Consider the following 12,069-nt stretch of genomic DNA (forward strand, 5'->3'; position numbering starts at 1 on the left):
CAAAAAGTGACCTGTAAGTAAGTTTTAAAACATTTTATTGTATTCAAAACAAAACGACATTTAGAAATTCCAGTTCTTTTAATAACAGATAAGAAGACAAGTCTTGATCAAATTGAATGCGACGTTGCCGGTTATCCAAAAAGTTTCAAAAATCCAAGAAAGGAAATCCGCTAATTAATAATATTAACTAAATAAACAAAATTTAGAAGAAATAAAATATTTAATAAATTTAAATTTCATACTCAATTATTGCTTGAGAAGTTCTAGAGCTTCTGACGGGTTGACCGGAGAACTAGAACTTACCGCTTGCTATAATATAGAGTAAAAAATACATAAAAAAGAAATAAAAATGGATAGCGATGATGACTACACCTCAGAAGACAATAAAAAAAGAAGTCGAAAGGAAGATGATGAAGATATTTTCAACAAGAGCAAGAAACTTACCAGAACACCAACCAAACAACAGAAAGATGAAAACAAAATAGATCAGCTTTTAAAAATGATGCAAAATTTAACAGATCAAACAAAACATCTAACAACGGAGGTAAAAGGAATAAAAGAAGAACAACGAGAATATAGAAATGACCTCAGAGAATTAAAAAAAGAAATAAATGAATTCAAACAAAGTAACCAACAACTAAAAAAGGAAAATGATGAAATGAAGCAGGAACTAAAGATAGTGAAAATGAAGGTAGAACAGCTCGAGAAAGAGAGAAAGGCTAACAATGTTATTGTCCAGGGTCTACCGATGGATACAAATAACCCAAATGTAGTCAACGAGATTATGGCAAATTTCGTGGAAAAAGAATTAGGCATTAAAGTAGAAATAGAAGATGCTTATAAAATAGGCGACAAAACATGTCTTGTAAAACTAAAAAACAGAAATGAAAAAATTAAAATCATGAAGAACAAAAACAAACTAAGGGCATCAAAGCCAGAAATATACATCAATAACGATCTAACGCAAGAAGAGATGAAGATCCAACAAGAAATACGGAAAATTGCAAAATTTCAACAAGAAAAAGGTATGAACACCAGAGTAGGTTATCAAAAATTAAATATTGACGGGGCTATATGGAAATGGAACAAAGAGAAGAATGAACTGGAAAAGGCAAACCAAGACACGCCAAAAAACCGATAAAACAACAAATATCGTACACACAACAAAAAACGGAAACGAAAATGACAAAGGAAAAGGACATGAATAGATTAGATAAGATAAAACAGACGAGCAGGAAAAAATATAATAGAAAAATGAAAAAACGCGATGAACTAAAAATAAGTACGTGGAACATCAGAACAATGCTTGAACCAGGAAAAATGCAGGAGATTGTCTCAGAACTAGAAAGATACCAAATTGATATTGCAGTGATTCAAGAAATTAGATGGGCAGGTCAAGGAGAAATAAATAAAAAAAACTACACACTACAGTATTCGGGACATGGAAAACAAGGTCAATATGGAGTTGCTTTCATAATTATGGGAAAAATAAAAAATAACATTATGCAATTTAAACCAATAAATGAACGTATGGCTTACCTGAGAATTAACGCCAAACCATTTAATATATCAATCATAAACGTATATGCTCCAACTGAAAGTGCTGCTGCGGAGGAAAAAGACAAAATGTATGAGGAACTTGAACGAGAAATGGAGAATTTACCTAGAGAAGACACAATACTGGTAATGGGAGATTTTAACGCCCAAGTAGGTAAGGAAGACTACATTAACCAAGTAGCAGGTAAACACACATTACACGAAAAAACAAATGACAATGGTCAAAGATTATGTAACCTAGCAGCTAGTACCAATATGATTATCATTAGTACAAATTTCGAACATCCTAAATACCATAAAGTAACATGGATTTCCCCAGACCAAAAAACATGGTCCCAAATAGACCATATTCTGATTACAAGAAGGAAACAAACATCGGTTACGGACGTGAGAACTTACAGAGGTGCGCATGCAGACACAGATCATTTTATGGTGACTGCAAAGGTAAAACAAAAAGTCAAAAGAACTCTAAAAAACACGACAATGAAAGACAAATGGTACGTAGAAAAACTGAATGCTCCAGACATAAGGATTAAGTATGCTGATGACATGAACAAAAAACTAAAGGAACAGTGTAAATATACAAAGGATATAGAAACAGAATGGAGAAATTTAAAAAAATGTATAAATGAAACAGCGGATGTACACATAGGAATAAAAAGAAACAAAAAAAAACAAGAATGGTATAATGAAGAATGCCATAACATGCTAAAAAAGAAGATAGAAATTAGACAAATGTGGATAAGAACAAATAGACAGGATTATAGGGAAGAATACAATAGAATAAGGAATGAATGTAAGAAAAAAATAAGGAAAATTAAACGTGCCTGGTTAGATGATAAGATAAAAGAAATAGAAAAAGAAAGTAAGAACAGAAACACAAAAGCATTTTATAAGAAAATTAGCGAGCAAAACAAAACTTTTAAAGGAAAGATAAAAGGCATAAAAGATAAAAATGGAAAAGTATCAGAAAATGATGAAGAGTATAAAGAAATTTGGACTCACTATTTTAAAGAATTATTAACAGAGCAAGAAGATCAAGACCTAAATGAAAACGTAGAAGAAGAGACAATGATGTTAGGAAACCAGCTAGAAAGACCAACAAAAGAGGAAGTTGAGGAAATTATAAATAGCAGCCGTAATGGTAAATCTTCAGGATCAGACGGGATCAATATGGAACTTATAAAATATGGTGGTGAAGAATTAAAAGAAAAACTGTACAATTTAATAAAAGACATATGGGACGAAGAAAAAATGCCGGAAGAATGGAACAAAGGACAAATTATCACGATTCATAAAAAAGGAGACCAACAAATGTGTAATAACTACAGAGGACTGACGCTATTAAACACAGCATATAAAATTATGTCGACCTTAATACATCGAAGACTGACCAACGCTATGACGAATATCATAGGACACTATCAATGCGGATTTATTAAGGGAAAGTCTACAACAGATGCCATACATACAGTTAAACAAATTATGGAAAAAGCTCATGGATATAAAATAGAAATTGAACTGCTTTTTATAGATTTTCAGCAAGCATTTGATACAATAAAAAGATCAAAATTAATGGTAGCTCTGAAAGAAATGGGAATACAAAACAAATTAAGACGATTAATAAAAATGACAATGAGTAGAACTGTAGTGAGTATAAAAACTCAAGTAGGAGACACAGAAGAATTTGTCATAAATAAAGGGGTTAGACAAGGAGATTCGTTATCAGCAACCCTGTTTAATCTTGCCCTGGAATACATCGTCAGGAAAATAAACAAAGGTACCCTTAGAACTAGAGAAGGACAAATAATAGCATACGCTGACGATATTGTGCTAATAACAAAAAATAGAAAAACAATGGAAAAAATGTTAAATGAAATGGTAACAGAAGGAAAAGTAATGGGATTAAAAATAAACCAAGAAAAAACAAAAATAATGAGATTTGATAAAAACTTCGAAAACAAAAAGGTTAGACTAGGCGAATACATTTTTGAAGAAGTCGAAAAATTTAAGTACTTGGGAATATTAATAACAAACAATGGAGAAAGAGAAACAGAAATCAAAGAAAGGATTATTACAGCAAATAAGACCTTCCATGCAAATAAGAAATTACTAAAAAATAAACTATTGAGTAAGAAATCGAAAATGAAGGTATACAAAACAATAATTCGACCGACGATGATGTATGCAGCCGAAACCCTCAGCATGACAAAAAAACAAGAGGAAAACCTTAGAATACAAGAAAGAAAAATACTAAGAGCAATACTGGGACCAATAAAAATAAATGAAAATGAATTTAGACAAAGAACGAACCTTGAGCTACTGGAAGAAATTAAGGAAGATATAGTGTGTAAAATAAAACAACAAAGAGCAAAATGGCTAGGACACGTATGGAGATCAGGATCAACTACGACGATATTCTCAATATTGGAATGGACACCAGCTGGCAAAAGAAGACGTGGAAGACCAAGATCTACATGGTTACAAGAAGTTGTAAATGATCTCAACAAGGCGGGCATACGACAGTGGAAAGGAAAAACCAGAGATAGGACACAATGGAGAAAAATAACTGAGAAAATTAAATAAGGAACATGAGGACTGATCTACCTCAAAACATAGATCTAGAGAGCGTAAGCGGCGTAACCCCTAAAGGGGTGTTTAGCCACATATATATATATATATATATATATATATATATATATATATATATATATAAATGTGTACTCGTAAGTGAATGGGATATTTTCGGTCAATTTGGAGATAAAAAAGAAGAGTTGTGCTACTTTATCTATTTATTGAAGACGTTTCGCCCAATGTTCATTGGGCATCATCAGTTCATCTAAAAGAGTATTATTAGCGATACATCTATATGAAAAACAATTAAGTAAATGATCTTACCTTTAAAAGATCTGTAGCATTAAGTTGTTATTATTGTGAAGAAACATCAAAATTAAACTATTCAATAAATCAGCAAAAACACAGAAACACATAACGATGGAAGATTCCCAATTAAAGTAATTTTATATTAATTTTTTTTTAATTTAACTTTTGAAAACATTGATTGATTCTAAAATCTATTAAAAAATGTAATTGTCAATTTTGAAATGTTATTTTAACAACGGCAAGGCTAGGGATCTTGACAGTTATGATCATATCATGCAAAATAAGTATTTGAAAGCTAGAATGTCAGAAATGACAATCAGCTGGTGAGATTTAAGGAAAAGTTTTGTAGATGCCAACATAAATGTTTTGATATAATAAAAGAAGTTGAAGAAGAAACCAATAATTTAAAAGTAGAATACGGAAGAATCAATTTTGTAGTATTAGTGCATGGTAAATTTGGCTTAAGTTGCTGATATCAGTTCTCTTATTTAATGCATTAGGTTGTTTCAAAATATGACACATCTCCATAAACTGTCACTTATTAAGGTTACGTTCTCTACAGAGAATTCTAACATCATCAAAATTCACAGTATGTTTGGTGTTGATTGCGTGTTCTGCAAGGGCACAAGTATGTTTAGAAAGTTTAATGTCACTACGATGTGAAGTAAGGCGTCCTTTAAGGGAACGGCCAGTTTGACCAATATAACATGCATCACATTCAGAACAGGGTATGTGATAGTATCAGGCGGCTAGACCCGTCGGAAACATCCGAATAGTTCGGTAGTGATCTTTGTACGAAAGAAAATTTAAAAAGTATGTGTGTGCCTGACCAAAGATGCTGCTAGTAGAACTTTCAGTAAAACAGTTGCGTGAGCAACTAGAAGAACGGATTAACACTGCAGCGGGTCCAAGAAGATCCTTCAAGAACGACTGAAGGATGTTCTGAACAAGAATGGAGATGACCCAGAGACATTCCGGTTCCAAATAGCAGAAGAAGCAGTTTTAACGAAAATAAAAAATGTTTCGCAAATGATCGAAGAGAGTTCTAGAAAAAATGATAATAAATTTGAAAACATCTCGCAAATGATTAAAGAATATTCTAGAAAGAATGATGAAAGATTCGATAAAATGTCTCAAATTATTAAAGAAGTAGCTAGAAAAAACGACGAGAAACTCGAAAAGGTTTCTAGAAGATTCGACGAAGTATGTATTCAGAACAATGAGAAATTTGAAGAAGTCTCTAGAACATTTAATCAGATACAGAAAAATGTAAACAATGTAGAAGAGAACATCAAACAATTAGAGACCATGATAACTAATACGAAAGTGCTACCACCAGTTAATGCAGTAGTTCTAGATCTGGTAGTGAAAGAAGAATCACCTAGAGACGAAACGACACATCATATGAGATTCAAATTGCGACTATTTGATGGAAAGTCTTCTTGGTTTATATACCTTAGACACTTTGAAGCTATTGCGACAGCCAATCATTGGACAGAACAAGAAAAAGCCGTTTCCTTGACTGTTGTTTTACGAGGTGATGCTGCGGATATCCTAAGATCGATTCCTAAGGGTCAAGAAAAGTGTTGCCAGACCTTGTTCACTCGACTAGACAAATGTTATAGAGATGTCCATTTACAACAAGTCTACAAGGAGCAACTAAGAAGTAGAATTCAACGGGAAAGTGAAAATTTGCAAGAGTTTGAAGTAGATGTTGCTCGTATAGTGCGGTTAGCTTATTCAGAGATACCAGACAACCTTTTGGAAGAAATTGCTGTAGATACCTTTGTCAATGGGCTGAGAGACAGTGAACTACATAAATCTTTACGACTAGCAAGACCGAAAGTTTTAGATGAAGCGCTCGTCATTGCCTTGGAGCACGAAACAGGTAGTCAAACTTCACGGAGCTATCGAGTACGAACCTTTGAAGAGAGCAACGAACGAAACGATAAACGTCTGGAGGAAATCGTACGCAAAGTAGTTCGTAACACGATGCCGAAGAGACTCGAAACCAGATGTTGGAATGGCGGCGACGTAGGTCACATTCGTCGGAAATTGCAAGAAAATAATACAACAGTCAGAAAGCTAGAACAGATCGAACACCGGGCTGGAAAAAGTCATTCAAATGCAGAGGCTCGGTCAAGACAGCGTGCAGTGCAAATTGTAATCACTCTCTTAGATTAGAAGAACGACTTTGTCTCGTGAGACGAACCACCGTCATTAATGATCAATGGCAGCCTCAACAGCTACAAGACGCTCAAGCAGATGATCCATGTATTAAAAGAGTATTGGATTGGATGCGTCGAAGTGAAAGACCTTCTTGGCAAGACATTAGTGCATGTAGTCCCGAAGTCAAGTGTTACTGGAGCCAATGGAATTGCCTAGTGCTAAAAGATGATCTTCTGAATAGAACCTTTGAGAACGATGATGGTACAGAATCTAAGCTTCAGTTAATTGTTCCTAAAAGTAAAGTGTCAGAAGTATTGCGTGAGTTGCATGACGGTGCATCAGGTGGACACTTTGGTATTACGAAGACTCTGTAAAAGGTTCGACAACGGTTCTATTGGGTGAACTGTAAAGATTATGTAAGAAGATGGTGCCGGAAATGTGAACTGTGTGCAACCAGTAATGGTCCAGTTGGTAAAAAGAGGGCACCTATAAAACAGTACAATGTTAGTAGTCCTATGGAAAGGGTAGCATAGGAGTCGACATTGCAGGTCCACTTCCAGAGACGAATGATAGAAATAAATATTTTTATTAATTCCTGGTAGCCATGGATTATTTTACGAAATGGACTGAGGCCTATGCGATACCAAATCAAGAAGCTGCTACCGTTGCAGAGGTACTTGTTAAATAATTCTTTAGCCGATTTGGGGTTCGCTTGGAGATCCACTCCGACCAAGGGAGAAACTTCGAGTCAACCCTTTTCCAAAAAGTTTGTAAATTGATTGGTGTCAATAAGACCAGAACGACACCACTGCATCCTTATTCAGATGGAACGGTCGAAAGGATGAACCGAACGATGGGTAAACACCTGAACAAAGTTGTATCAGAACATCAAAGAGATTGGGACCAGCACATTCATTTATTACTAACGGCCTACCGCTCGGCAGTGAATGAAACTACAGGCCAGACTCCAACATGCCTGTTGTTAGGTCGTTTGCCCTGCGACCGAGAGTTTGGCTGCAGATCTTCCGAAGAACATGTTGCAAGCGAATATTATGTCGACCGCTTGAAGTTAAGAATGAACAACATTCATGAACTTGCCCGACAACACATCCAGTTATCCAATGACAGAATGAAAGATCAATATGATTCTCGATGTAAGAATGAAAGCTATGAAGTAGGTGATCTTGTTTGGCTTTATAATCCACAACGTCAGAATAAATCACGTAATATACCGAATTAAGGAGTTGCCGAAAGGTAAACCAAAAGTTGTTCACATAAATCGTCTTGCACCATATGCTGGCTCAAATGAAATAGAAGAAGAACGAACCCTTCAACATGAGATCAAAGATGACCGGCGACCAAGCTTTAATGAATTTATGTCAAATTACGCAGAGAGAAAGAGTGCTAGATTCGGCGTGACCACAGAAGTTCAGCAGGATCTTTTTAGTGTTCCGCATGACGTCTCACTAGCCCACTGTGTTGCCCAAGATCTTGAGACGACTAAAGCAATCTCATCCGTATTTTATAAGAAGTTCGGTCGTTTGGACGAGTTAAGAAATCAGCAGCGCAAAGTTGGAAGAGTACTGAGATTAGAAGATGGTCCTCGATCTTTGCTGTATATGGTGACCAGGAAGTCGTATACAGACAGAGCAAGCTACGAAGATATATGGCGTGCTCTAACTAACTTGAAGAAAATCGTGTGCAATTATGACATCAAGAATTTGGCATTACCCAAGATAGGCCATGCACTAGAAAATCTAGATTGGACGATTGTCAGAAGAGAAATTTACCTTTTCATCCTACAAGTTCACTTTTTCTTGTATCGGGGGTAACTTTTTTTATGAGTGTTCTAAAAATACATTTATTATTAGAAATTAAAAATGTTTACCTCATATTGTGTATATTTGAAAATTTAAAAAAAATGTGTGATTGCTGTGTTTAATAAGAATAATATTTGCATGTATCATTCAATATTATCAAATGTATGAAATATATATTATTTTGTGTATTTATGGAATATTGCTAAATGCATGGAATGAAATATTATTAATTTGTATGATTATTTGAGAATATGTGAATGTAATTTGTGAATTTTTTATACATACAATCAAATAAAATGTGAGTTACACTTATTTTCTTATATATCAATGTAAAGATATGTAATAACTTATTTTTACTTAAAATTAAGTAATATTAAATTATTTATTAAAAATAATTTATTAAAAAAAGTGTATTTTAACTTTTTCTATAATTAACAATGATAGTATTACAAAAATATCGATTTTTGGTGGATTTTTTTTTTTTCATAAATTGTTTAAACAAATTACACTGTTTATTAGATAATTAATTTATAAAAAAATTACATATTTGTAATGTAAGCAAAGAGTACATACAAATTAAAAAAAGAAAGATTAAAATCCGTTACGTAGATCCGGAGAAATAAACAATTGTGGTAGTTTGAAGATGCGTTTCATTTTTTGAACGCGTAGATTTGTGGGTTCTTCCTCCACTCGCCACTATTAGTCACTTACAAGATTCGATAAACTTACAACACCCAGGGATTTCATTAAAAAATCTTTTAAAGAAATTATATTTACAAATAAATACGACTATACTCTACACTGATGCCTCAAAGAATGATACAGGAGTAGGCTGTTGTGTTACCACGTCAGATAACCTTATCACATCATCTTGTATCCCCTCGTTTTGTAGTGTTCATACTGGCGAACTATTTAGCATACATATTTCAAGCTTTCAAATCCATTTCTTCACCTAATAAACAAGTTGCAATATGCACAGACTCACTAGCCTCAATACAATGTATCCAAAATATATTCACTGATCATCCTATTGTCCAAAAGATCCTCGATTAATACCAACTAATCGCTTTCCAAAAAATAGTAGTTACATTAATCTGGCTACGATCCCTTATTGGTATTACAGGCAACGAACTTGCAGATAGCCATGCAAAACTTGCCTCAACATCATCTGATAATACGGTTAATATACAAATTAGTAAAGATATAAAGTCTCACATTAAGAAACGAACAAGAACCCGATGGCAACAACACTGGGACACCAATAACTCAGCATTACATCAAATCCAACAGTTAGTCGATAGCCCCATTGATTTGATCTCTGTGGGTATGTGCAGGCGCTATTGTAACACGAAGATTTCTAATAGGACATACAAGATTAACACGGATACCTGATGTCATCCAGCAACCGACCCACTTGTGAGACCTGTCAATCACATCTAACAATTAACCATATTCTCACCGAATGTTATCAATATTCAGCAAAAAGACTATTTTATTGCCTTAAAAGTGATCTAAAAGACATTCTCAATAACTTGGATCAATTCACCTCAAGTCTAAAATTCCTTAGAGACGTTCTGTTATATTATAAAATATAATTTTGATTGTATTATAACAGTATGTACTCTATAACATATTTTTGTAATTTATTGTAACCGTTTTCGTGTAAGTGGCCTTTGTTGCCGAGCACGTTAATTTTCAATAAAAAAAAATAAAAAAAAATTATTTATTAAAGATAATTTACTAAAGAAATAGTGTATTTTAACTTTTTCTATAGTTAACAATGATAGTATTACAAAAAATATCGATTTTTGGACGATTTTTTTTCATAAATTGCTTAAACAAATTACACTATTTATTAGTTAATTAATTTATAAACAAATTTCATAGTTGTAATGTACGCAAAGAGTATATACAAATTAAAAAAAAGTAAGATTAAAATCCGTTGAGTAGATCCAAAGATATAAACAATTGTAATAGTTTGAAGATGCGTTTTCATTTTTTGAATGCGTAGATTTGTGGGTTCCCCCTCCACTCGCCACTCTTAGTCTTAATTTGAACCATATTTTTGACAATTTTGACAATTATAGTGCAATATTTGTACAACTTTTTGTACAAAAAATTTCGAATTCTTTTCTTTCAAATGCGGAAAATGGCGTTCCTTAATTGTTATAAACAAATAAGCTGTGAATTTAAAAATAAACTAACTTGCCCCAAATTATCTTAGAAACAATACACAAACAGTTTTGTCTACGAGCAATAGTATAAAAGTTATTCTAAATGTTTATAAATCAAAAATAACCTTCATTTTACAAAAGGGTTTTGCGTTGTAAAAAATTATTTTTTCAATTTTTTTTATGTATATTGATAGTTTAATTCTTAAACTTCCATTTGCTATGCGTAGAATTACTGTATCTTCATTATTTTTCTGACTAATGTTACTGCAAAAAAAGGTCTCTGAGATAAACAAATGGAGTAACTTTTAAACTAATTAATGGATCGATCTGAAATTTTGAAGGTTTGTTAAGGACCACAATACCCAACTTCCGGCAAAGTAACAAATGACTAGGTTGATTTTTTACAATAATTATAAACAAATAACGTATTTGCCTTATTTTGCAGTTTTTGAAGCAACAAATTAATTTTAGAACTTTTAGAAATTGCCATTTTACAGCTTTTTTATGATTTAAAAGTTTTGTAATTTTACCTTAAATAATAAGCTATGCAATGGTAAGCAAAAAATCGAAAAAATGACATTTTTTACAGTTAATTGTTAAAAATAAAAAAAAGGCGCCGAAATTTATGCGGATAGCATATAGGTTTTCTTTATATAAGCCTATAACAACTAAAAAAATTGTCAGATATCTGGATTAGTAACTCTTTTTTGCTTATTTCCCTGCAGTACCTGGTACATTATTAAAACAAATTAAACACTTACTTTTCAATTCTTTTCCATCGGGTGTACACGGCCCTACATCCATCAAACAATCATAATAATGTTTTAACAACCTTTCGCTAGCCAATATCGAACGATAATCGATAGAATCGTATTTACTAGTATATTTTTCTTCAGCTGCTACTGTTGCAATTAAAAAGCCTACCAAAAATAACAAAATTTTCATACTGACTTGCTTGCTTCACCGTAAGTAATAACAAATTAAAAATCCAAGTTGACAATTGAAAAGGATATGCATTATTTGGAAAATTGCTATATGGACGTTGTAATTGGTTAAGACGCAATTTGTAATATTCATTTCCTTTGGTAAATCTTAATAAGTGTATTTAAGGAAATTAGTATATTTTATATGCAAGTGCCAATCACGAAACAGTTGTTGGTAAAACCATCGCCTAAAAATATTTGTGGTATTTATGTAAATCAGATAATACTTTAACTGTGAAATTTTTCTTTGTGAAATCATAATTTTCTTTTTGTATTTTACTTTCAGCAGAGTTTCCTAATAAATTATATTTGGTATCAAATTTATCTAACCTGTACGCTTATAAGGCATAAGGAATACGAAAAGAAGAATAAGATCATTTTTATCTACTCTTTTGAGCATATAAAACACAAGGGAGTCCTGAAATATATTCCAGAAGCAGATATGATTATGGGAATCTCTAATAAAAATGTATATTCGAATAA

General features: G+C 32.8%; 1 protein-coding gene across 1 annotated transcript in view; it reads right to left on the reverse strand.

Moving 5' to 3' along the window:
• LOC140444254 (uncharacterized) overlaps positions 1–11,610 on the reverse strand; it is a 30,528-nt gene extending 18,918 nt beyond the window's left edge. Inside the window, exon 1 of the mRNA XM_072536000.1 lies at positions 11,365–11,610. Coding sequence (XP_072392101.1) covers positions 11,365–11,548 — 184 coding nt within the window. The 5' untranslated portion in view covers positions 11,549–11,610. The remainder of the gene's footprint in view (positions 1–11,364) is intronic.
• Positions 11,611–12,069: the final 459 nt, after the last annotated feature.

This window comes from Diabrotica undecimpunctata, chromosome 6, assembly GCF_040954645.1.
Source record: "Diabrotica undecimpunctata isolate CICGRU chromosome 6, icDiaUnde3, whole genome shotgun sequence".
Classification (NCBI taxonomy): domain Eukaryota; kingdom Metazoa; phylum Arthropoda; class Insecta; order Coleoptera; family Chrysomelidae; genus Diabrotica; species Diabrotica undecimpunctata.